This window comes from Moschus berezovskii, chromosome 9 (genome assembly GCF_049115385.1).
Source record: "Moschus berezovskii isolate FMDL1 chromosome 9, NW_MosBer_1.0, whole genome shotgun sequence".
Taxonomy (NCBI): Eukaryota; Metazoa; Chordata; class Mammalia; order Artiodactyla; family Moschidae; genus Moschus; species Moschus berezovskii.
In genome coordinates, this window is record NC_142468.1 from 94137607 (window position 1) to 94165441 (window position 27835).

The 27835-nt window shown below is 35.6% G+C and overlaps 1 protein-coding gene and 1 pseudogene across 8 annotated transcripts in view; both read right to left on the reverse strand.

Moving 5' to 3' along the window:
• MYO9A (myosin IXA) overlaps nucleotides 1-27835 on the reverse strand; it is a 244476-nt gene that overhangs the window by 68512 nt on the left and 148129 nt on the right. For all 8 annotated transcript variants that reach the window (XM_088839960.1, XM_088839959.1, XM_088839961.1 and 5 more), the window contains 9 exons: nucleotides 26617-26692; nucleotides 22642-22785; nucleotides 20998-21037; nucleotides 12931-13053; nucleotides 7798-7878; nucleotides 4971-5081; nucleotides 3903-4025; nucleotides 1556-1705; nucleotides 203-522 (listed from right to left, as the gene is read on the reverse strand). In XM_088839960.1, coding sequence (XP_088696086.1) covers nucleotides 203-522; nucleotides 1556-1705; nucleotides 3903-4025; nucleotides 4971-5081; nucleotides 7798-7878; nucleotides 12931-13053; nucleotides 20998-21037; nucleotides 22642-22785; nucleotides 26617-26692 — 1168 coding nt within the window. The remainder of the gene's footprint in view (nucleotides 1-202; nucleotides 523-1555; nucleotides 1706-3902; nucleotides 4026-4970; nucleotides 5082-7797; nucleotides 7879-12930; nucleotides 13054-20997; nucleotides 21038-22641; nucleotides 22786-26616; nucleotides 26693-27835) is intronic.
• Nucleotides 26672-26846, reverse strand: LOC148776617 (U2 spliceosomal RNA; annotated as a pseudogene).

Below are 27835 nucleotides of genomic sequence, written 5' to 3' on the forward strand. Positions count from 1 at the left end.
ATAGACTGTGTAGGTTTTTGATCCAATTTAATTCAATATTATAAACCACACAATGTGGTTTAAAACTGCTGGGGGGATCACAGTCTAGAAGAGAAGACAAACTGTACACAACCAGTTCTAATTCAAGTTAGGCAAATGTTAGAGCAGACATATAAGCAAAGTACTTGAGAAAAGAGTTAATTATTATAGCAACGAAGATTACCTTTGTCTTGCTCTGAATCCTCTACACAGTGACTGCAAAAGGATAATTTTGTTCCTTTGCTCTTGATACCTCTTACTTTCCCTGTAGCCTTTCCATCTTGCCTGTATACAGACAGCAGCCAAATGCCTCTGGCGACAGTGCTCCCTCCACCTCTGCTGGATGACAATGGCGGCAGTCCGCAGCTCCAAATACCGCTGCCTCTGTAAGTGAGCACGCCAGGAGGCTTGCAGAAGAGTGGCTGCACTTGCTGTAAGTAAAGCATCTTTCTGCACAGCTCCATCTCTGACTTGCTTCTGATGTACGTAATTCCTCCAGAATTGCTGTGGGGAAGACAAAATAATAAAACTGGTATCATATAACACATTTTCACAGAAAAAAGAAATCTCTTATGTCATAACTAGAGATTAAGTAGCTAAACAGCTAAATTGTGGGTGGTTAAACTCATGCGACGAGTTGACTCACTGGAAAAGAGTCTGATGCTAGGAGGGACTGGGGGTAGGAGGAGACGGGGACGACAGAGAATGAGATGGCTGGATGGCATCACCGACTCGATGGACATGAGTCTGAGTGAACTCCGGGAGTTGGTGATGGATAGGGAGGCCTGGCGTGCTGTGATTCATGGGGTCGCAAAGAGTCGGACACGACTGAGCAACTGAACTGAACTGAACTGAAAGTAAAAAAATGTTTTCCAGATATGCTTAGTGAAAATAACAATTTTAGATAATATAACTTTGATGAAGTTAATTGTACAACTTAAAATAATTTTATGTTTTTGATGATTTCATGCCCTACAAATTAATTTTAATAAATTACATTATAGTCTCGCCTACAATTTGCCAGTACTAATGGGTCAATGTGTATACATTTCAAAGATTAAGATATTAAAGACTTTCTTGCACAAACAGAAAAAGTTTTATGGAAGACAGCTGTCAATGAGGGAGAAAATAAAAAGATAAATGTAAAATATGAATTTGAATAATTATAACAACAATATATGTATCATTCTCAAATATCACTAAGAAAACTAAAAATAACTTTGTCAACAGAAATTAAGGCACATAACTCCTTTGCTCCTAATTATACAAGACATTATAACTATAAATTCAATTTAATTTCAACTATACATTAATATATTTACTAATGGTCTATTATTGTATTGCCAGGTAAATCTGTTGGTTGCTATGAACATTTAAGAAATGAGGAGAAAAAAAAAAAGAAATAAGTAGGACACATTCTCATCTCTGAAGAAATTTACATTCTTATTTAAATGCTTCACAATAAAACACTTCTAGTTACTAAAACACATGCTAAATAAACTGGCCAATCTCATGCAAAGAATCCTTTACTTCCCACCTGGATGACAATAGATGCCTGTCTCAGATGGAGGAAATGCTGCCTACATAGCAAGACCCTGAACCATCGCTGCAGCAATATGATTCTGCGGAGCACCTCTTGGTGAAGCAAATCCTGTAAGTGTTGTCGTTCCTGCTCCTTTAGGAACACCTATCAGAAGGGAAAAAGATGAAGAATACAGCTTAAGAAGAAACGAGAAATTTTATTTACTTCATCGTCATTCCTGTGATGATTCCCATGGTAAGCTTTCTTAGAGAAGAACGGGTACAGCAGCAGACATGTACAAGTAGTCCTGATATTTCTATGATTTAGCCAAAGCAGTCATTCTCAAATTGGAAAGGACGTATTAGAATGTAGAAGGGGAACTGGAAAGGTGAGCATAGGTACAAAAATCCCAGTGCCAGAGATTGTGATATATTATTCCCTGGGGAACTTTACTGCTGTCAGGAGCCAATGATTATAATAGTGATAAATAACAACGATCTTTTAAAATCCAGTATGCATCAAAGGCTTCTTTGCTGCCCAAAGATATTCATCAGTTTTTTTATTCACTTTTTCATTCAATTATAAATCATTAGGAATTTAGGGGGATACAAAGATAAATTAGACACAATCCATCTGGAAACAGGATTTGCACCTCAACTTTAAGAGCTGCTGCTGCTGCTAAGTCACTTCAGTCGTGTCCGACTCTGTGTGACCCCACAGACGGAAGCCCACCAGGCTCCCCCGTTCCTGGGATTCTCCAGGCAAGAACACTGGAGTGGGTTGCCATTTCCTTCTCCAATGTGTGAAAGTGAAAAGTGAAAGTGAAGTCGCTCAGTCGTGTCCGACCCTTAGCGACCCCACGGACTGCAGCCTACCAGGCTCCTCCATCCATGGGATTTTCTAGGCAAGAGTACTGGAGTGGCTTGCCATTGCCTTCTCCGAACTTTAAGAGCAGATAGATATTAAAAACTGTATATATTTAAGATGTACAATGTGATGTCTTGATGCACGTATAAACACTGTGAAATGATTATCACAATCAAACTAAAAAACATGTCCACCATCTCCCATTTTTGTCAAAAATTTTAAAAAGATTTTTAAAAAGCACAGATAGGTATCAGAAACCCATAGAGTGAAACAGTAAACTATCAAGGGCAAAAGACAGAGGACCCTACCTGAGCAAAACAAGGAGATGGAAATAAGAATAAATGTACATACTGGAGACCATGGAACAATTAAAGAGTATGAAGTCACAATATGGTGGTTCTTGAAAAAGAGAAAGATGTCTATCAGGAGGTTATTGGGTGATTATTACTGGGCAAGAAACTCATAAAGAAAGAAGTAAATGAAGATGATGATTTTGATACTAAGGGCAGAGTGAGTTACATGCAGTAACAGACTGATATGAGATGATGGATCTGTTTCCTATAAGAGAAATATGTGAGTGCTCAGAAACAGAGCTAAAATGGAAACAGGAGGAATGCAGGGAAAGGCAGAGATGTGAGAATCATTTGTAAGGAAAAACAATGGAAACAACTTTTCTGTAAAAAGGTTAAAGTGAAGGGTAAGCCATATATGATAATGGCTTCTAGCCTAGAAACTACAAGAAAGGTGACAGAGAAAAAGAGCAGTTGGTTAGTTAAAGACAGTAAGGGAATCTGGCTAACGTCACTTTGGGCAAACTGAGTTGAAAATTACAGTAGAATACCTAGAAAGAGATGCTTTCCAAGCAGTTAAAATTATAGGCAGCACTAGAGCATTGGTCATAAGCTCTTTAATACTGTCCATCTCATTAACTAAAAATCTTGGTCTAATCAATTTCCTTATAATATCTTGTACATTATCTTTCTTATCAACATTCTCCTAGGCAAAGACTTTTTTTAAGAAAGAACATAAAGTATAACTTTAATAATATTTTGTATCAGATAATTATTTTTTCTTTTTTAATTTACTTTTAATTGGAGGATAACTGCTTTACAACATTGTGTTGGTTTCAGCCATATATCAACATGAATCAGCCACAGGTACCATATGTCCCCTCCTTCTTAAACCTCCCTCCCACCTTCCACCCTATCCCACCTCTCTAGGTTGTCACAGAGCACCAGATTTGAGCTCCCTGTGTCATACAGCAAATTTCTATTGGCTATCTAATTTTAGATTAATTGGAAATTTTAATCTATATTATTTTAATTTTAATTTTACATTAATATGATAACGTACGTGTTTCAATGCTACTCTCTCAATTTGTGCCACTCTCTCCTTCCCCCACTGTGTCCACAAGTCTGTTCTCTATGTTTGTGTCTCCACTGCTGCCTACAAAAACATACTCAACTTGGATAAGGGCTGTATATATTATATTTACCATGGATTTTCCAACTTGATAATTATCTGGATTAAGATTTATTTTCCTGAAGAAATCCTGAATGTTAAATTTGGATGGAATAATATTTCGGGGAAGAAGTACATGGAAATGGCTCACAAAATCCTGAAAAATGAAAAGAAAATACTGTAAAATCACAAGAGAATTATATGTAAACAAGATCCCAAACAAGTTAATTGTCCTTTTATTGATTTCTGTCTCATTATTTTAAACAGGGTAAAACCAAGAAATTACTTGTTAATTTAAAATATCAGAAGAGGTTAATTAATTAGTAAAATAGGGGGTAGAGATTTCTACATATTTTGTTATCAAAGTGGAAGAAAAGGACAGAAACAAATTCTCCCTTTGAAAAAGCTATACTAAAGACCAAAGAAAAAGTTACTTAATAAGCTTCTGAAATTTTTAGCAGAAAAATAAGGAAAGGTGGCAGCCATTTCAGGTTATAACTGGAAACAAAGCTTTCCCTCAACAGTAAAGACGTGCTCAGCTTCTGAAAAGCTTCAAAATAATTTCTATACCCATAGCAGCAGCAGCTCATGAGAACAGCTGAAAGCCTTGTTGGCAGCATACTATGAAAGAAAATTCTGCTGAGAAAACTTTCAGTTCAGTTCAGTCGCTCAGTCGAGTCCGACTCTTTGCAACCCCTTGAGTCACAGCACGCCAGGCCTCCCTGTCCATCACTAATTCCCAGAGTTCACTCAAAATCAAAAGGGATCTTTTCTTTTGAACTAGATTGCTCTGATTATAGTACTTCAGTTACTGGGGTAATCACTGTGAAGAACTGCCATGTAATGATAAACTTTTATAAGCAAACATTCAGATCAAAAGAGAATAGCCAAGAAGTGGAATCTATTACAACACAAGCTTAATGATATTGCTGTCAGTCAATGGAAATAAGTATTCTCTATCCCTCTTCAATTCTGTATATGAAAGATAGAATGGGGAGGAGAATTAAGAGAAATAAACAAGTGAGTCCCAAATGAAAAATGAGCAACAGGACTAATTTACTTGAAGTACATATATATTTAAATATCACTTTAAAAGCATAACCTGGAAAGAATATTTGCAGCTGTATCCTGATTGGCGAATTCGAACTGTCTCCAGCATCCCAGTGTACCGAAGCTGTCTAAGCACCAAGGCGTCATTGAACCTTAACGGTAACTAAAACAAAGCAAACAGAAAAAGGGTTAACCCAGAAGAACAGATCTCCAAATTTATGTTTGTTTTGTAAGTATAGTTAAATTCTGAATATCTAGGAACTGACTGGAGGTTGTCTGGTTAAGATACAGCAGAGGCAATGAGACAATCTTACCTCCACAACTGGTAGCTTCAGAAAAGTTGACTGCCTGACTAAAGGGAAAAAAGAGACACCAAGCTTCCAGGCTTCACTACTTGCAGAAGAAAAGCAGCCTCAAAACTCAAAAGGAAATGTTGCTGCCCACAGGGCAGAGTTTAGTCACTATAAAATTTGTAACAAGATTAACCTACTTATACATAGTTAAGAGTATACTTTTGTTAAGATTTTACCCACCATCTCAATCAGAAACCACCTACTCTACAATCTTCCAGTTGCCTTGAGAGCTGACAGATTCATCTTCTATGACTAGTACAAGATTAAAAGCAGTTTATCTCCCTAAATAGTTTTGCTGATGATCCTGTAAGTTCACTAAAGTTCACTCGCTCAGTCGTGTCCGACTCTTTGCGACCCCATGAACCGCAGCACGCCAGGCCTCCCGGTCTATCACCAACTCCCAGAGTCCGCCCAAATCCATGTCCGTCAAGTCAATGATGCCATCCAACCATCTCATCCTCTGTCGTCCCCTTCTCCTCCTGCCCTCAATCTTTCCCAGCATCAGGGCCTTTTCCTGTGAGTCAGTTCTTTGCATCAGGTGGCCAAAGTATTGGAGTTTCAGCCTCAGCATCAGTCCTTCCAATGAACACCCAGGACTGATCTCCTTTAGGATGGACTGTTTGGATCTCCTCGCAGCCCACGGGACTCTCAAGAATCTTCTCCAGCACCACAGTTCAAAAGCATCAATTCTTCGGCGATCAGCTTTCTTCACAGTCCAACTCTCAAATCCATACATGACCACGGGAAAAACCATAGCCTTCACTAGACGGACCTTTGTTGGCAAAGTAATGTCTCTGCTTTTTAATATGCTATCTAGGTTGGTCATAACTTTCCTTCCAAGGAGTAAGCGTCTTTTAATTTCCTGGCTGCAATCGCCATTTGCAGTGATTTTGGAGCCCAGAAAAATAAAGTCAGCTACTGTTTCCACTGTTTCCCCATCTATCTGCCATGAAGTGATGGGACCAGATGCCATGATCTTAGTTTTCTGAACGTTGAGCTTGAAGCCAACTTTTTCACTCTCCTCTTTCACTTTCATCAAGAGGCTCTTTAGTTTTCTTCACTTTCTGCCATAAAGGTGGTGTCATCTGCATATCTGAGGTTATTGATATTTCTCCCAGCAATCTTGATTCCAGCTTGTGCTTCTTCCAGCCCAGCGTTCCTCATGATGTACTCTGCATATAAGTTAAATAAGGAGGGTGACAATATACAGCCTTGATGTACTCCTTTTCCTATTTGGAACGAGTCTATTGTTCCATGTCCAGTTCTAACTGTTGCTTCCTGACCTGCAAACAGGTTTCTCAAGAGGCAGGTCAGGTGGTCTGGTATGCCCTTCTCTTTCAGAATCCTGTAAGACACCCTGGAAAATAAAAAATTCCTATAGTCCCTAATCACCAGTCACTCCTAGGTATCTCTTAGGCGTGTTTTTAGACATTCAAAAGAAGATCTATTTGAAAATTCTGGTATTTCTTCTTATTTTCTAAATACGATTTTTAATTTTCCACTAAGGAAATCCAAAACATTTTCCTGCAGCAAGACAGGGTATACAAACTGTCAAGAAAAAAGTCAAGTGGGCAGCTTATGTTAAATAATAATAGCAGTTAACGTTTATTTAGTACTTATTCTGTGTTCTTAAATACCTTATTAATTGAACTCTTTGTAGAACAAGGTCTCAATAACAGGGACTCAAATTTCCTTTTAACTGTAAATAAAACAGTTTCCCTTTTTGTCACCATAAAAGAACCAACCATTAAGAAATAGTTAACATTTACTAAGCACTTAGTAGAGGCCAGGAACACTCTAAGTACTACATAGGTTTTTTCTCATGTACTCACGAAACACTTATGAGTTGTCCTACAATTACAGTATATTCTTACACAGATGAAATTATTTAAGGCACAGAGAGGTCATGCAATTCATCTAAGACCACAAAACTTGTAACTGGCAAAGCTGGAGACTGCTTCTTAAGAATTAAGAAAGCTGAACCTAATTTCCAACTATATTTCAGAAGTTTGGGCTGGAACTATTTTTTCCTATGATGGACATAAAGATGACAAATGTTTAGACTTAATAAGATACATTTTGCAAAGCTCTAATTAGGGGAACTGTCACATAAAACAAGAAGGAAATCAAGAATGTCCAGAGTAACTTAAAGAGACAAGAATCTAAACATGAAAAATGCCAGGCAAGTTCTGTAACAGTGATTGATTAACACTTTATGTCTGAACAAGAGATTAATCTTAGGGTAAAAAAGTTGCAAAAAATTCTTTTGTATAATGGAATTTCAAGAGATTTTTGCTTGGCAGCAGCAGATGCTAAATTCTAGAAAATGCTAATTGAGCTTATATAAATAGTTTATAAGCAGGTAAGTGAGGAAATTAGAAGGATATCCATAGAAAATTCAGAACACCATTTTCCTTACAAAGATTATAAACGGCTCTTCGCTTCCACATATCCTCCTTAGAACGAATTTAAAGTTTGGTTTGAAGTAAGTCGAGCTAGAAGCTCTCATTTAAGGGACATGCTTACCTTTTCAGCATTAGAGCGAATGCATTTTACAAAATACGGTTCTGCTTGACCAAGTGTTTCCATCAGCTTGCTTAATGAGGCCTGCAGTACAAAGCAATATAGTTAGCACTGTCTCTCATTCCAAACTGGAAACAAATGATTTATGATGCTGGTAAAATATGCAAAAACAAGTGATAAACACAGAACCAGGTTTGTTTCTGAAAAGCAAATTGTGTACAATGGCATACTGATTAAACTGAGGCCAGTTAAGGACAAGGAGGCAGTTTAACCTAAAAGCTGAGAGACTGGCAATGGTAAATCCTGCAAATAATTTTATAGTCATCTAAATATATAATGGGGACTTCCCAGGTGGCTGAGTGGTAAAGAATCCACCTGCCAAGCAGGCAACATTTCAATCCCAGGTTTGGGAACAGCCCCTGGAAAAGGAAACGGCAATCTACTCCAGTATTCTTGCCTGGGAAATCCCACGGATAGAGGAGCCTGGCGGGCTACAGTCCTTGGGGTCCCAAAGAGTTGGACATGACTTAGCAACTACACAAGTCTACAATAAATTTTTCACTTTTCTTCAAATTTCATGAAACAATTTTATTCAAATGCATGCAGTATTAGAGCAACTTTGGGAAAACCATTCAGTAGGGCAGCAGTCCCCAACCTTTCTGACACAAGGGACCAGGTTCATGGAAGATAGTTTTTCCATGAACTGGAGCCTGTGGGAGGGGGATAGTTTCAGGATGATTCAAGTGCATTACATTGATTGTGCACTTTATTTGTATTATCATGACATCAGCTCCACCTCAGATTATCAGGCATTAGATCCCAGAGGTTGGGGACTCCTGCAGTAGGATATCCAGAAAGGTAGTAGTCTCCTGTTTCAATTTTAACCTTTAAGTATGTAACGATGTTCCCTCTTCCATTCCTGATGCTGATTATTTGTGCTTTGCTTGTTTTTTTCTAGGTTAGTCTAATTGGAGGTTTATAAATTTTCTGATATTTTCAAAGAACCAGCTTTTTTTATTTCATTGGGTTTTCTCTTATTATTTTTCTGTTTTTCATTTCACTGATGATTCTGCTTTATAATTTCACTCCTGTCTGCTTTGGGTTTAATGTTTTTCTTTTTCTAGTTTTCTAAGGTAGAACCTTAGATTACTGACTTGAGGCCTTTTCTTTTAGTTTTTTATTTCATTGATTATTTCTACTTTATCATTTCACTCCTGTTTGCTTTGGGTTTAATGTTCTTGTTTTTCTAGTTTTCTAGGGTAGACCCTTAGATTACTGATGTGAGGCTTTTACTTTTTCTAATAAGAGAATTTACTGTTATAAATTAACCTTGGAATATTTAGCTGCACTGAACAAATTTTGATGTTTTATTCTCATTTCTTTTTAAAATACTTTAAAATTTTTCCTTCCCCTTTGACTATACAGACTAAAAAGTTACAACAGTATAAAATTACATTTAGCCTCTCCCTGCTTTTGTGCTACTTTGTCATATGTCTTATTTGTACCTTCAGTTCAGTTCAGTCGCTCAGTCGTGTCCAACTCTTTGTGACCCCATGAATCACAGCACGCCAGGCCTCCCTGTCCATCACCAACTCCTGGAGTTCACTCAAACTCATGTCCATCGAGTTGGTGATGCCATCCAGCCATCTCATTCTCTGTCATCCCCATCTCCTCCCGCCCCCAATCTTTCCCAGCATCAGAGTCTTTTCCAGTGAGTCAACTCGTCTCATGAGGTGGCCAAAGTATTGCAGTTTCAGCTTTAGCATCAGTCCTTCCAATGAACACCCAGGATTGATCTCCTTTAGAATAGACTGGTTGGGTCTCCTTGCAGTCCAAGTGACTCTCAAGAGTCTTCTCCAGCACCACAGTTCAAAAGCATCAATTCTTCGGTGATCAGCTTTCTTCACAGTCCAACTCTCACATCCATACATGACCACGGGAAAAACCATAGCCTTGACTAGACAGACCTTGGTTGGCAAAGTAATGTCTCTGCTTTTTAATATACTATCTAGGATGGTCATAACTTTCCTTCCAAGGAGTAAGCATCTTTTAATTTCATTTGTACCTTACAACATACTATTATTTTTCTCTTCTACAATCATCTTTTTTTAAAGGTTCAAAGAAGAAAAAACTTTCTGTAGTTACATTCTGTCATTCTCGCAATCTTAATGTTTTGTATAGATCCAAATTCTGTGGTTTCCTCATCATTTTTTATCCCAAATTTAGCATTCTTATATTGTAGATTTCCTGGAACTGAAATCTCTCAACTTTTGTTTGTCTAAAAAAGTCTCTAACCTTCATTACTCACTTGTGCAGAGAATTTTAGAGTGACAATCTTTTTTACCTTTTAGGCTTTTAAAAATACTACTCTTGAATTCTGGCTTTCATAGTTTATCATAAGAAACACTGTTATTCTTATTTTCATTTCATAGAACATAAATATCATCTTTTTTTTCTTTGGTTGTATTTAAAATTTTCTTTTTTTAACTGGCTTTAGCAATTTGATGTGATGTGTCTTGATATGCTTGGTGGGGGGGTGTTTTGCTTGGTACTTGTTGAGATTCTTTGATATTTGAGCTTATAATATTCATAAAAAATCAGAAAATATTTTTGTCACTATTTCTTCAAAATTTTTTCTGTATCCCCCTCTTTTGCCTTTACTTCTTAGATGTCAGTTACATCTATGTTCAATGACTTAATATTTTCCCACAAGCTACTAATGCTTTTTTTCATTTTTTTCCCCATCATTGTTTATTACATCTCTCTGCATTTTAAAGTAAATGTAAACTCTAATTCATTACTTCGGCACTACTCCCAACTAGTTTATCTCATTTCTAAATATTATAATTTTAATCTCTGAAATGATTACTCATTTGAGTCTTTTTCCTATCTTCTATTTTTTCCTCATTATTATTCATGTTTTTCTTTTATCTCTGGACATACTTATATGGTTTATAATAGCTATTTGAGATCCTCATCTATTATTTCCATCATCTCTGTTATTCTTACAATCTGTTTCTAAAGATTACTTTTTCTGTCTTGTTATGGGTGGTTCTTTCCCTGATTCTTCACATGCCTAATAATTTCTTTGGACACTGGAGTGATTTTATATTCTTTGATTTTGCTGTATTTCTTTAAAGAGCAACAGACAGTTGCCCCTGGGGTTGAGTTACACAGGATCATTTTATATTCCTTCAAGACTTACTTTTATTAAGCTTTGTGAGGGTAGGTTCAGAGCAAAACCTTTTGCATTTGTTTGGGCTCTCTCTCCCTGGGCTACAGCAAACTATCTTTGTGCAGTAATCTGGGACTTGCCTCATTTATTCCCTTTTCTCAGGGATCATAATCCGGTAATGCTTATTGTCTGATAACTAAAAACACTCTATTTTTACCTTTTGCCTAGTTTTCTAGATGTTCATAATAGAAGGGCAATTCCTATATCAGTTAATCCTTCATGAGTTCTACAATTTCACTTTGATGAAAATAAAAATTCATTCACAAGAAGGGTGTGAAGTCACAGACACCTGGCTGCCATCTATCTCCATCACTTCTAATTTCCTCATCTGTACAATAAGAATGATGGTATTTATCTCACAGAATTGGAGGAAAAATAGATAATGCATATGTATAAATATTTAATAAGGAATATGGAAAATGTGGTACATTCATCATTATGTTTCTGGACGGTAAATGATTTTCATTTGTTTTTGTTCACTGTATTTTCTAAATAATAAAAAGTTTAGAAAAATTAATTCATTACTCATAATATTTAACAATGTATTAGGAACATTACAGATGACTCTTTGTAAATGTTAAATACAATACATGAATATAATTTGAAAATATCCATAATTCCTGAATTTGGGGGATTTTAAGGGACATTATAGGACTATAATTAAGCTTTTATTGTAGTAGCTATAACGAGTATTCTTCAGATTTAAGAATGAGTTTGATAAAGGCACCAGTAAAAGAACCAAGATGATAAAACAAAGGACACAACAGCTTAATGGTTCTACTCTTCCTAATCATGCAAAGGAGACCAATGCTTCCTTAGATAAATAGGGCCAAGCAACTGCTCTCTCTTTTTAAATAACCAAATACCATTAACCCATAGGATTGTGATTTCAGAAGGTTTGTGTAAAATTCATGGCAGAGCTTCCATCATATATTCAATTGTCTTTCCTTTACCTTTATTAGGACCCAGTAAGTTATTTGGCTCTTCAATCTTGTTTTCTTTTTTTTTGAAGAAAGAACATTTGACCAAGTAGCTTTTATAGAATCAAATTTTTCTCTGGGTCTATGGTGAAAACTGTCTAAAATAAAATGACATTTCTAGCTTATAGGTTGAAGGACTGTGCTTATAAATCAAACAAGATCATATCCAGTGACATGTTAGGAGATAATTTACATTTAGATATCCTGGATTAAAAAGGTGCACTGAAAAAGTGCTAAAAAATAGAAATATAGCTATCAGTAGATAAAGAAATTTTTAGTTAACAATGCTTTAGTTAGTACTGCTTCTGTGAGTGATAAAGCACAAAAAATTATCTAAAATACCATTACCCTTCAGATTTTCAGCTCATTCTCATAAATATCTAGCAAATGAACAGACTGTTAGAGATAATCTGATAAGAATAGGAAAAATGAAGAGTATTTTGAGATTAATTCTGGAGGTGATTTGGTTAATTTATTATGATCGAATTTATTCCTAAATGTACAGTCACAATAAAATGATCTAGATTCCTATATATACAAAACTAAAATAAAAAGTCAAGAAAAACCTTACAATTCCATTTAGTTAAAGAATGATGGCAGTAGCATGAGGCTTAAATATACAGAGAAAAAAAACATACATCATTGTGTTAATAGTGCCACATCTGGGCAGTCAACATTCTGGTGCTATTCTCCTCAAGCTGAATATAATGAACTCCTCTTTGGGGTACGTACTACCCAGAGATGAACAAAAGCACCTGATTTTTCTCCCATCTTTGGTACTTCCAACCAAAAGGACCATTCTACTATAACTTTTTAGTCACACGAATCTTGCATATCACTTTGACCTTATGATGTCAATCTGAACAAAACAGATTCCTCTTTGTTAAAAATAAAAGGGAAAAAAGGTAAATAGGAAACAACCTGAAACTGTGCACTGATGCTGGGAGGTTTCTTCTTCTTGTGCAAATGAAGAAGAGACTTGGTAATGCGATCCTGTAGGGTCAATCTTGTCAGATGCTTTAAAGACTTTACTTCTAGCAAATGCTGAAAAACAGGGGGAAGAAATCAATTTCTTCACATAAATTGATCTAAGAATAGGAAAAACAAAGTTGTAAGCCAGTATTTATTATTCCTATCTACGACTGTGGTGAATATGGGAGATTAATATTCAGTGTCCACTCTACCCATCTTCTGCTTACAGGCAGAAGTTGATCAGCTAAAAAGAAACTGCATTTCTCAAACTCTTACATCTCAAGTTCTGGATGTGATTTAAGTTCCACAATTCCCACACATTAAACTGGGAAAGTCTAACCAAGGCAGACTCAAGGGATTAGATCTGACAGAAATATGGACAGAGATTGGTGACAAACTGTACAGGAGGCAGGGATCAAGACCATCCCCAAGGAAAAGAAATGCAAAAAGACAAGATGGCTGTCTGAGGAGGCCTTACAAATAGCTGTGAATAGAAGAGAAGTAAAAGGCAAAGGAGAAAAAGAAAAACACACCCATTTGAATGCAGAGTTCCAAAGAACAGCAAGGAGAGCTAAGAAAGCCTTCCTCAGTGATCAATGCAAAGCAGTAGAGGAAAACAATAGAACGGGAAAGTCTAGAGATTTCTTCAAGAAAATTAGAGCTACCAAGGGAACGTTTAACCAAAGATGGGCACAACAAAGGACAGAATTGGTATGGACCTAACAGAAGCAGAAGATATTAAGACGAGGTGGCAAGAATACACAGCAGAACTATACAAAAAAGATCCTCACAACCCAGATAATCACGATAGTGTGATCACCAACCTAGATCCAGAAATCCTAGAGTGCGAAGTCAAGTGGGCCTTAGAAAGCATCACTAGGAACAAAGCTAGTGGAGGTGACGGAATTCCAGTTGAGCTATTTCAAATCCTAAAAGATGATGCTGCGAAACTCAATATGCCAGCAAATTTGGAAAACTCAGCAGTAGTCACAGGAGTGGAAAAGGTCAGTTTTCACTGCAATCCCAAAGAAAGGCAATGCCAAAGAATGCTCAAACTACTGCATTTTTGGACTCATCTTACACGCTAGTAAAGTAATGCTCAAATTTCTCCAAACCAGACTTCAACAGTACATGAACTGTGAACTTCCAGATGTTCAAGCTGGATAGAAAAGGCAGAGGAACCAGAGATCAAATTGCCAACATCTGTTGGAGCCTTGAAAAAGCAAGAGAGTTCCAGAAAAACATCTATTTCTGCTTTATTGACTATGCCAAAGCCTTTGACTGTGTGGACCACAACAAACTATGGAAAATTCTTAAAGAGATGGGAATACCAGACCACCTGACCTTCCTCTTGAGAATCTGTATGCAGGTCAGGAAGCAACAGTTAGACTGGACATGGAACAACTGACTGGTTCCAAATAGGGAAAGGAGTATGTCAAGGTTGTATATTGTCACCGTGCTTATTTAACTTACATGCAGAGTACATGATGAGAAATGCTGGGCTGGAGGAAGCACAAGATGCAATCAAGATTGCCAGGAGAAATATCAATAACCTCAGATATGCAGATGAAACCACCCTTATGGCAGAAGGCGAAGAAGAACTAAAGAGTCTCTTGATGAAAGTGAAAAAGGAGAGTAAAAAAGTTGGCTTAAAACTCAACATTCAGAAAACTAAGATCATGGCATCCGGTCCCATCACTTAAACTTTTACTTTTTGGGCTCCAAAATCACTGCAGATGGTGACTGCAGCCGTGAAATTAAAAGATGCTGACTCCTTGGAAGAAAAGTTATGATCAACCTGGACAGCATGTTAAAGAGCAGAGACATTACTTTTCCAATAAATGTCCATCTAGTCTATGGTTTTTCCAGTAGTCATGTATGGATGTGAGAGTTGGACTATAAAGAAAGTTGAGCCCTGAAGAATTGATGCCTCTGAACTGTGGTATTGGAGAAGACTCTTGAGAGTCCCTTGGACTGCAAGGAGTTCCAACCAGTCCATCCTAAAGGAAATCAGTCCTCAATATTCATTGGAATGACTGATGTTGAAGCTGAAACTCCAATACTTTGGTCACCTCATGTGAAGAACTGACTCACTGGAAAAGACCGTGATGCTGGGAAAGATTGAAGGCAGGAGCAGAAGGGGACGAGAGAGGGTGGGATGGCTGGACGGCATCACCAACTCAATGGATATGAGTTTCAGTAAACTCTGGCGTTGGAGATGGACAGGGTGGCCTAGTGTGCTGCAGTCCATGGGGCTGCAAAGAGTCGGACACGACTGAGTGACTGAACTGAACTGACTGAACCAAGGCAGAGGGTTTGGCTACTAGCTTCTTTCTGCTGGTAAACATGTATACAAAAGTACTTCAGCTTTCTGTGGCCCCAGTGTCCAGGCATTACTTTTGAGAGTGTTGAGAGGCAGCAGGCAGGGCATCTGTGTTGTCACCGCAACTCTAGTAAAAGCACCTTAGTACGGAAGACAATAATTATAACAGCTTCTTCATGAGCCTGGAAGCAGGTGCAATGATCGCAGCTTCCTCATTTTCTAGCTTTTGGAGTACAGCTGAGGTCAGTTCTGCTCTGTAACTTCTGACGATTTCTGTAAGCACCTCTTTGAATTAAGACCCTTTATACTTAAAAGGGGGGCTTCCCTGGTGGCTCAGATGGTAAAGAATCCACCTTCAATGCAAAAGATCCAGATTCACTCCCTAGGTCAGGAAGATCCCCTGGAGAAGGGAAGGGCTACCCACTCCAGTATTCTTGCCTAGAGAATTCCATGCCCAGAGAAGCCTGGTGGGCTACAACTCATGGGGTCGCAAAGAGCTGGACACCAAGGAGCAGTATCTTCTTCTTTTACTACTTAAACATATCCATAGTGATTAGTAACTTGTAATCAAATCTTGACTTATAGAGACAATAAATTAAATACAATACCTAGACTATACAGTAAGTAAGCCAGGAACACACAAACAGGAAAAAAAATAGCTTATCAACCTGCATCCTGAAGTCCTAATTATTAATCTTAAGAAGATAGGAGTTACACACAGAGCAAGTAAAGAATATAAAACAGGGATTAATAAAGGATTTTAGAGCTTCTTTTAGCCAATCACTAATCAATTTTGAAAATCCTACTAATTTACGGCAGTGAGTTTGTCAATGGAAAGAATGTATCTATACAGATGCACAACCTTATGTTATTTACAAAGCAGAAAAAATTTCCTTGTATGAGAAGCAGAGATTTGAGTTAAAAGCATGATAAATATAGAAGACTGCTGCTGCTGCTGCTAAGTCACTTCAGTCGTGTCCAACTCTGTGCGACCCCATAACTAAACAGTATTAATTTTGACAATATAAACATCAAAAAATAAAAACTTCCAAGTGGTAATATAATATACATTTAAACAATTCTACCTAAGGAAAAAAAAATTTCCAACAAGCACTTATAATCTATATATAAGAACGGTAAAAAAAAAAATGCTTAAAAGAACATGCCCCATGATCATAAACGAGCAGAAAACTGCAATAGGCAATTCTTAAAATATACAAGTAACATAATGACAACCAACCATGCTTTAATCAAAGAAACATACATTTTCTTTAAGATTTACTGCACATTCAACTGGCAAACATATAAAGACTGATAAAATCCAGTATACATAAAACAGGCATATTTATGTATTGTTCTTAGGAATGAAAATCCTTATAGCCTTCCTGATATTAAGCAATTTCATGTCTAGGTACTTATCTAAGGAGAGATCGAATATAATTTCTGACAATATACTTCAAAAATACAGTGAAAAATTCTGACTAGAGATAACTATATGAAAATTTTTTCATGAAGTTCATCCACACAACTGAACACTGTACAGCTCCTAAAAATACTATAAACCTATAATATGACATTGAAAAATATCTGCAAACACTCTTGACCAAAAACAGTCACACAAAACAATAATATATTTACATAAATATATAATGGTATGTGTGTGTTGAATTTTCAAAGTTTTTACTTAAGTTGTAAATCCTTCCTTTCATGGAATTTAATTGGAAAAGTCAAACAAACAAAAAACCCAAAACAAAAAATCCACATTCATTCTTATCTCCAGATCTTTTCAATTTTTTCATTTGTTTGGAATATTAGACCTTTACATGTGCTGATTTTTCTTAGTATTCAACTTACAGCTTAAATACCCAAACTTTTTCATAGTTATTACTTGCATACCCCAAAAGTAGCCCACCTATATGCTAATAATATGTCATTTCATCTTCCTCTCTGCATATAATATCATTTAAATATTTTATTGTTTTTCTCTTTCTCTGAAAGCGAAAGAGAGCAAGAGTTCTTGGACTAGACTCTCTATCCCTGCCCTAACAATGTCTAAATCAGTGTCTGGTTCTGCATGTGCCGTGCTCAGTTGCTCAGTCGTGTCTGACTCCTTGCAACCCCACAGAATGTAGTCCACCAGGCTCTGCTGTCCATAGAGATGCTCCAGGCCAGAATACTGGAGTGGGAAGCTGTTCCCTTCTCCAGGGGATCTTCCCAACTCAGGGACTGAACCCAGGGTTGGGTTCAATCTCCTGCATTGCAGGCAGATTCTTTACCATCTGAGCCACCAGGGAAGCCCCTGGTTCTGCAAACTCAATAAATATTAGCTGGATGAATGAAAGAATGGTTAACAAGTAATGATTTTTGAACAATGTTTCCTCAGACTTCTGCCCATGAAACTCATCATGATTAGATTTATCAAGAAATATTCAGTGATTACTACAGATCCGGTTCTGTTCTCAGTGGTCAGAACACACTGCATTCAAGTACAAGGAAACAGACTATAAGGACATTAAAAAAAAATTATAATCTCACGGTTATTCCAATTTATGAAGATAAAACAGTTCAAGGAAGAATGAAGATATAAGGCAGAGCAGAACAAGGCAGTGGACAGGAGGCTAAGAAGGCAAGAAAAAGAGAAAACCAGTTAAGGGACAGCTTCAATAGCCCAGCATGATGTGACGAGGACTGAAATGCAGGTCCAAGATCTAGCAGAAAACAGATACGGATTTAATTCCTTTCTTAGGTCTTCTGTTCATTATCTACTTTATTCCTTTCTTAACTCCATCTTCATTGTTTAGTTTATTCAGATTATTCAATTCTTTCTTTTTTAAACAATTATTTACTACCTGCTGTGCAAGGTGCTGTAGATACAAAGACTAAGAAGATATTGCTCATTCTGTTAAAGAGAACTAAAATGGATAATAAACTTATCTTCAAGGTTTGAGCCTGAGTGACTACAAAATTTAGTAGGGAAGTGACACAGCAAAATCTCTTACGGCGTCAAGTCTGAGATATGAGCAGGATGTCACAGTAGAAATGTACAACAGTGGAACTGCGGGTAAAAGACTAGAAATTTAAAGACAGATCAAATTATAAAGATATATTTATTAGAAGTGATTGATGGTTTCAATGTATGAGAGGGAAAGTACTCTCTAGAAGAAAAAAGTACTATCAAAACAGAACTATATTAACAGCGGGCTAAGGGCTGTTGGAGGTTACATGTGTTTAATATTTGCCTGTGTTTATTCAAAATTGTAAAAAAAAAAAAAAAAAAAAGCATTCTAAACCCTGCCTTTATCAATAAAATGAGATGCTAGAGGTGCCCTTAATACAAGTGACTGAATCTTATTTCCAGTAGCAGTAAAAGTTCTAGGAATATGTACATTAATGATTTGCACTCAAGGTAAGAAAGCAGTTTCAGATTTCACAAAAGAGCAAAAGGGAAAAAAAGTTTAGGTTATCTGCATTGCTGCTGCTTCCTTCCACACCACGTATAAAACTAACTTAATGCAACAGAAATATCTTAGTCAGAAATGACCATGGTCAATGAGGATCTAGGATCTGCCAATTTAATTTTATAAATATAAAATTTTATTTGGTCTTGGTTTGAACTGTACTGAAAGAAACAAGCAAAACATTCACTAAGCATAATTAGAAAAAATAAGGTATATTTAAATAAGGGTAGGAAACTAAGATGAAGAGTGATGTTACTAAACAAACTACATTTATACATATATGTATGTACACATATAAGCCACAAATTCAACACTAACATTTTGGTAGAAAATATTAAAAAAATAATTATTTACTGAATACTAATCATGCACATGGGCTGCCCTGGTGGCTCTGTGGTGAACACCTGCTGCAAATGCAGGAGATGGAGGTTTGATCCCTAGGCCAGGAAGATCCTCTGGAGTAGGAAATGGCAACCTACTCCAGGATTCCTTTTTTTTTTTTCCCCACTCCAGGATTCTTGCCTGGGAAATCCCATGGACAGAGGAGCCTGGTACGCTACAGTCCATGGGGTCACAGAAGAGTTGGACACGACTTAGCAACAACAACAATAATCATGCACATACCAAATATACGTATTTCATCCTAACATATATCCTCTCCCACATTACAAATGAAGAGACAGAAGTTAAGACAAGTTAGAGAATTTACTAAAAAGATTAGAGAGCAAGTAACAACAGATCCATCATTTGAATGTAGGTCACTCCAAGGTCTATACTCTCATAGACTATGTTGCCTCTCTAATATTAAATATATGTACTTGACATACACAAGACACTAAAATAAACAAAAAATTAGCTACATTTAATTTTTAAAAATTGAGAAATAGATGGGATTTCTGTGATTGATAACTAAATGGAATTATTGACTTCAGATGTATCTAACATATTCTTGTTGGCTATCATATGAAGTTTAAGAAGTTACAAAACAATGTATATATAGATACAAGGAGTCACTTTGCTGTACAGCAGAAATTAATACAACATTTTAAATCAACTACACTTCAATTAAAAAAAAGAAGTTATCCATCTGAAGAGAATGAAAAGAACAGGGCAAACACTAGATCCACAGGTGGCATTCAAAATACTAAAAGGCTAATGAGACAGTGAAGGGAAAAAAAGAAAGACGAATGAACAATAACAAATATTTGACAAAGAATATGGTCTCCTCTCCTCTCTACATAAAATTTTTCATGATAAGAACATAATGACAAACCACTCAGTAAATTTTCTTTGTGGTTTAAAACACATTTGCCACTACTACAAACCACATCAGCAATGCATTCAATTTTCTTTGGAAATATAAGGCGACTTAAGTAGCAGGAAAAATTAGAGATTCATTTTCTTGTTTCTTAAACTAGAGAATTTTGAGAATAAACAGCTCTTTTTCAGTTCTCTTAAAATTTTTTAATTATGTTCATTAACAAAGTTAATGACAGGACTCTTTCGGAAGGGCACAAGAGAAAGAAAAACTCTAAGATTTTTCTTTAGTAAATAGAATAAACATTTGGCATGCAGATTAGAGTAAGCAAATTACAAGTCCTGGGCCAAATTCTGCCCATTGCTTTTATAAGATTTCTATGGTTGAAAAAAATTATATGAAATTCAAGTTTCAGTATCCATAAATAAAGTTTTATTGGAATACAGTCACAGTCATTCAGTTACATATTGTCTACAGCTGCATTTGTGCTATGACAGCAGAGCCAAGTAGTTATAACCCAGACCAGATGAGCCTGCCAAGTCTAACTGGACCTTTACAGAAAAACCAGGCTAACTAATGTTAATGATGATGACAGAAATTATTTTTAAATCAGATAAAATTTAAAAAAAAAATTTTAATTAGATAAAATTCAGAATGTCTCCTCAACCTGATTTAAGGAGAAATGAAAAAATCTATGCAGAGGCAATTACTCAACAAAAATTTACATTTATATTCAGAAGCTTTTCAAACACTAGAAAGTGAGATATACCACAAATATTTACTAGCATTAAGCTTTGCCATTTCATAATAACATCCAGCATTATTTCTAAAATGGTTTTAACTGAATATACACAATTAATCTATATTTTGGGTACAACTTTTCTTGTTTACGATTTCTAAAGATTGTTTGCATGAATAATAAAAAAAAACAATCATGAAGTGAGGCACAAAGGAAAAAATATTTTCACAATACTCACCTTTGGAAGCCCAGGTTTGGATTTGAAATTTTTGTTTCTCCTATAGAGACAAATCTTACATTAGAAGAAAAAAAAAAAAACATTGGAAAGATGAATTTCAAGTTCTCTACAAAAAGAACATTATATACCCACTTCCAAGTTATAGGTCCTTTAAATGAAAACACTGTCTAATTCAACTAAGCAGGCACCTTTGGGAAGGAAGGATAAGCAAAGTAAAGACATGCCTGCTCCATAATACAGGTACAAACAGATTGAGCTTGATGATCAGTAACATGATGTAGATTCAAAGCTCAAGTTTCATTTTCTTTTGGACCCTAACAGGGCTCTGCATTCTTAACCTACAGAGGCTTTGTTTCTGTCATTTTAAACTTAAAAAGATGCCTAATTTCATGAATTATTAAAATGTACTTTTCATTAAGACTTATGATCTTCCATTTTCAGAAACTAAAAATTCTGCTCTGCCCTTTTATTCCTTATTCATAATTCAATACCACACTTCAATCAAACCTTTTGCTTTTTTAATGGCTACAAAAAAGGAATAAAACCCAGTGCTTATGAACATGGGCTGGGGAATCAGGGAGACCCGGGTTTGTAGAATCTGAGCTCTATCACCTACAAGGTATGATTTTAATCTCTTTAAAACTTGGTTTCATTATGTAACAGTATAAAAATGATAATGTAAGACAATGTAAGAATGATAATACTATCAACCTCACAGAGTTGTTATGAGGATTAAATGAGTTTATTCACAATTCTGGAATGTAGCAGGACATATAAATTGAGCCTATTAACACTGTTAAGAAATGACTGAGGGATTAAGAAACATAATCCAGTCACACTTCTAGCTAATGGTCAAAAAATATGCTTTGGAAGTGTTTTAAATATATTGATATAGGTAGGTAAGAACTCTTTACTGGTCCACCATGCATGGTTAATACCAATATCCTGAAACCAGTTCTATATCAGATAAGGAGAAGCAGCAGGTTTTGGCAAGTATTATGTATCATCACACAGGTGCCCCTTGAACAACACAAGTTTAGACTGTAAGGGTCCAGTTACACATGGAATTCTTTCAACATGAACTACAACAGTACTACTTGATCTGAGATTGGCTGAGTCTGTGGATGTGGAATCACAGATATGGAGGGGCAGTGGATATGGAGGGCTGACTATAAGAAACATGTAAAGTTTCCACTGTGCAGAAGGTTGGCACCTCTAACCCATGCAGTGTTGAATGGCCAACCGTATGTGGTCCCATTCACCATTTTATAAGAGATTTACCTGTCCAATTTGTTAAGACTGTCAGAATTAAAGGGCAACTGCAGTTAAAAACTAGGAATCCTAAAAAAAAAAGCTAAGAGTATTTGCTCTCTCTGTATGCAGAGTCTGTTAAAGAGCAATAAAGAATCATCTCCATAAGTATATTCAGTCATGATCTCCTAGTAAGATGAAAACAAATTAACAAATACCAGCTTTATAATACATGAGACTGTCACAGTTCTAAATTCTGACTGCTTTCCAATCTTGTTTCACTTAAAATTCTACTCATGAAAATAATGCTTCACAATTACCTCTCTTCTTTTTTAGCCATAAATTTTAAATCAGTTATAAAAAAGGCAAGCCATATTGTTGGTCAATACTAACGTGAGAATCCCATGGGCTCTCTCCAAGAGTTTGCTGCTAGCTGAATTAGCGAATATCCCATCTTTATCAAGCAAGGAGGTGTTACTTGATAGTTTACTCTGGCGAATCCCAGTTCTGCCATTCCAGGCAAAATCAAATGTTTCACTGTAAAAATTAAATACAGTACAATTTCCTTAATTGAGACATCTCTAACACTCCAGGAATTTCTTTCAGAAGTAAAACAAGGCTTTAAACACTGAAGTTAAACTACTTAAAAAGTACAACAAAGCTTTAAACACTAAAGTTAAAATTTAGAAAAAATGCTAAACCAGCAGAAAATGGTTTTAGCAAAGACATTATTGACCAATTTGGGCTAATCTTTTAGTCTCTCAGAACCAAATATTTCTAGGATTCTACCACATTCACATTCAAAAGTACATGATGAGCACACCATATAGCTATACGTACCATTTAACAATCAGTAAATAATATAATGTATTATAAGATACTGTCATTTCTTTTGTCTTTTTTTCAGGTCCCAAATCCCTATCCTTTAAAAAGTATATATTAGCCCGAGGGTAACCACTTCTTTGAGTTTCACTTCTTTTCTGAGAATATTCAATGTACATAAAATAGAAATAAAAACTGTTTGCTTTTTTCTCTGTTAACTGTCTTTCATTAGTTTAATTTACAGGCCTATAGCCATTGAACCTACTAAGAAGGCAGAGGACAGTTTCATACCATAAAATCTGATGTATATAACATTATCAAAACAATAAAACTATAGAAACGAAGAACAGGTTAGTGTTTGATAGAGACAGGAAAGGGACATGGAAGAAAAAGAAGAATACAAATAAGCAGTACGAATAAATTATTTTATGATGATGAAGGAGTTCCGCATTCTGACTGTGGTGCTGGTTACACAAATCTATGTTGCTGTTGTTTACTCACTAAGTTGTGTCTGACTCTACTGTGACCCCATGGAGTATAGCCCACCAGGCTCCTGTCATGGGATTTGCCAGGCAAGAATACTGGAGTGGGTTGCTATTTCCTTCTCTAGGGGATCGTCCCGACCCAGGGATTGAACCTGTGTTTTCTGCATTGGCAGGTGGATTCTTTACCACTGAGCCACCAGGGAGATAAAACTGCAAAGAAACTACATATATACAAACACAGATTTATTTTAAATGGTGAAAACTATAGTCTAGTTAATATTAATGAAACAACGTAATTTTCCTGGTTTTGATAATGTACTACTGCTATATAAGATTCTTTTAAGGAAAACTGAATAAGGAGTACATAGGACTCTATAAACTGTATTTCCTTTGTACTATTTTTGAAACTATTTAAAAATGGAATAGAACCTTAAAATATTTATTTTCCCATTAGTTCTTTACTTAAATTATACCATTTCTTAGAGAGCCAGGACAATATCTTCAAAATCTTTTTTAATAGCTTTGTTCTATCCTCCTGGTCAAGTTTCTAATGAAGAACAACAGAAAATAATCAAACGTGAAAAACTTTATCTATAAAAAATTTCGTCAATACCAAAAAATTAGAAACAACCTAAATAGCCAACAATTGGAAATAAATGAAGAAATCATATCATAACCACACCAATGGGAGTCTATAAGGTCATCAAAAATCATGTTATAGAATAGTTATTTAATGGCATAAAAAACTGTCTGCATATATTATTAAATCTAAATAAAGTATTGCTGCATGATGCGGTTTTGTTTAAGACAATTATATTTATACATATGGAAAGAAGAATACATAACAAAAAAAATTTTATGGGCGAAGTAGACATTTGCTCAAACAAGATATATGTATCATCAAAAAAGATATACATATCACCAATAAGCACATAAAAAGATGCTGAACATGATTAGGTATTAGGGAAATACAAACCAAAACTACAAGGAGATACTACTTTAATCCCGTTAAGAGAGGCAATAACAAAACAACAAGGATGTGGAGAAACTAGAACCTTTATCCATCACTAGTGGGAAGGTAATGAAGCCTTTCTCTCTCACTCCAGGAAAATGTACACAGCTAAAAACAGATTTAAATTTGCATTTCCTTGTTTTACAAAGACTACCTCAATTCTTAGTCCTAGATCACCACCAAACTGATTGTTCCACTCTTTCATTTATGACTAATTAGGAATATTCCATAGGTAAGGTCCCAAAACCTCTACTTAGTATATACAAGCTAATAATTTCAACTCATTTGATTTTCTAAGTATCTGTTTTTCTATCCTCTCCATCTTCTCACCAACTTTCTCTAAAATATGTCTAAAATAAACTCAACAATACAACAAATATGAGTTGGAAGGATCTACTGTTAAGGCTGCTAGCTGGCCTTATACTGATAACATTACTTCAGTACCAAATATCTTTACTGTATGCAAAGGAAAAGAATCAAGCTAGTGTGATCAATTTCTCTGTGAAGAAGGGTCTCAGAAATGAGCTTATACACACATCATTACAAAATCAGATTGTCTTTCCATGAGTCCCTAAATTCAGTTAGCCACTTGAACCCAGACTAATTAATCTTAAACCAAAATATCAGACTATTTCAACTAATGTATAAAAACAGAAGCCCATACAGATCACCTCAGACATCCAAAATTGAAAGCAGTACAAAAAAACACAAACTTGGGAATTCCCTGGTGGTCCAGTGGTTAGGATATGGCACTTTCACTGTGGCAGCCCAGGTTCAGTCCCTGGTCGGGGAATTAAGGTCCCACAAGCCACACACAGCAGTCAAAACAAAGAAAGAAAGAAAGAAAGAAAGAAAGAAAATCTACAAATTAGGAAATTTATAACCATTAAATTGCTTTGGGAAATGCAACAAGTCACAGTTCCTTTTTTTATGCAAATCAAGAAAACGAGATCCTTAAGTTAGGGATCTCTAATGACCAGGGTAAGAACACTGCCAGTATATTGAAATAAAGGTACATAGGATCACCAGATTAATGATTTCATTTGTTCTTGAGTAAAATCTAACATGCACATATAATGGTGATTTTTGTCAGCAGCCAACTGTCATACATACACTACAAAGACAGTAAGTCATTCAATCATTCAATTTGCTGGCATTAAAGATAAGTAGAGTTGAGGTCAGATACTTGGGCTGTGAAAGTTCTTGTAGGTTAAAATAATGAACCAAGACTTCTTGTAATAAGCAATAAAGAGTTGTAAAAAAGTGTGGAGCAGAAAAGTGACACTATACATTAGAAGACATAGTAACTCAAAATGAAAAACCTGACAAATTAATTCTAAATTCTAAATAGATCATCCTAATTTTAGTGTCTTACCAGGGCACTAAGAAGCTCAATTCTCTTGATGTTCAAAATGTACACAGAAAACTTTAGATACTAAACAATGTTCTTTTGCTCATTTAAAGTACAATCTTTATAAAATAGTATGTGCAAAGGAAACAGGAGTTTTATTTACAAACTCAGAAAATTACTTGTACTTGTTACTTTCAAATTTTACTCAAGAATTCTTCATTGAAAATGTAAAAGGTAAGCTGTGGTTACCACATTCATCAAGAAAAGGTATTGGAGTATTTAAATGTGGCAAAAGTTTAAAGAAAAGAAAAAGAAAAGGTTTCAGATGGTTTGATATAAATCATATTACTCAGTTATTACTTACCAGTAAGGCTTCTCCATGGAAAGAAGCAGAAAACCCATTACTTTTGCAAAAGACATAAAATGCCAGAAAAGTCTCAGAAATGAAAACATATGAACTCATTTTTAATCATTCTAGAGAAACTTTTTTAAATTGCACAACCATTTTACCAGAAGCAATCTTAGGTAATATACCCTATTGTCAACTCTAACCTTATTACACCCTTTATAAAAGTTTTAAGAAGGTTTTTTAAAAGGTCTGATTTTCTTCATATTTTTAAAGCCCCAGAAGTATTATTACTAAGAATTAGAGCTATTTCTTCTGTACTTCCTTGAAAACATAAACCAAACATACTTACTGTTGGTTTTTTTCATTCAGAGTATTCATGCCCTGGAGATCAGAAAGAGGTGTTCTTGGATTTTTCCGAGTTATACCTAGTGTATAGAAAGCAAACATTTTCAATCAGTGCTACCAGAGACTAAACAGTTTTTTAAAGAGCAAATGAAATTAATATAATTAAGTAGCAAATACTGCTAAACACATCAGAAACATCTACACCTGATCTTAGCCAAAAGGCTGAGAAGCGATATCAGAAACATCTAAATAAAAATATGAACCAAGTCCCATGACTGTTACTTACAAATCTTAGTCAACAAAAAAACCAGTTAGGGAATTTAATAATAAATTCTTTAAATTCTTCTCTCATTTAAATATTTTTAGGAAATCCAAGGGTAACTGGGCAGAAGGCCTAAAAGTGTACAAGTTCTTTTCTTATTTTAATATTCAATATTTAATCATTTAGTGTTCAAAAAATTCTTAATTTGCATCACTTTTCAGCAACAGTATATTGCTGACATGAATTGTAGATTTTAGAAATCAATTAATCTTATAAACACACTGAGAATCAAACATGATGAATTGCTTCCTCAGAAGTAACAATTTTTTAAACAAAAACTGTAATTTAAAAAATAAGCAGAAGATTTGAATAGACATTTTTCCCAAAGAAGATGCACAGATGGCTCACAAGCACATAAAAAGATGCTCAACTTCATTAATCACCAGGGAAATGCAAATCAAAACCAAAATGAGACATCACACCAGTCAGAAAGGCTATCATTAAAAAACACAAATTGTAAGTGCTGGCACGGTTGTGGAGAAAGGAAGTGCTCATATACTACTGATGGGGATATAAACTGGTGCAGCCACTGTGAAAACAGTATGGAGGTTTCTCAAAAAACTGAAATGGAACTACTACATGATCAAGCAATTCCACTCCTGGATACACATCTGGAAAAAAGAAAATGCTAATTTGAAAAGACACATGCACTCAATGTTCACAGCAGACCTGTTTATAACAGCTAAGTAATGGAAGCTACCCATGTGCCCATCAGCCAACAACTGGCATAAGAAGATGTGGCGTATGTGTATGTACACACGCACACACACACGCACACACATAGGCATATTACTCAGATACTAAAAAAAATAAAATACTACCATTTGCAGCAGTGGAGAGACCTAGAAAATATTATGCTTAGTGAAGTAAGTCAGACAAAGAAATACAAATACTATATATG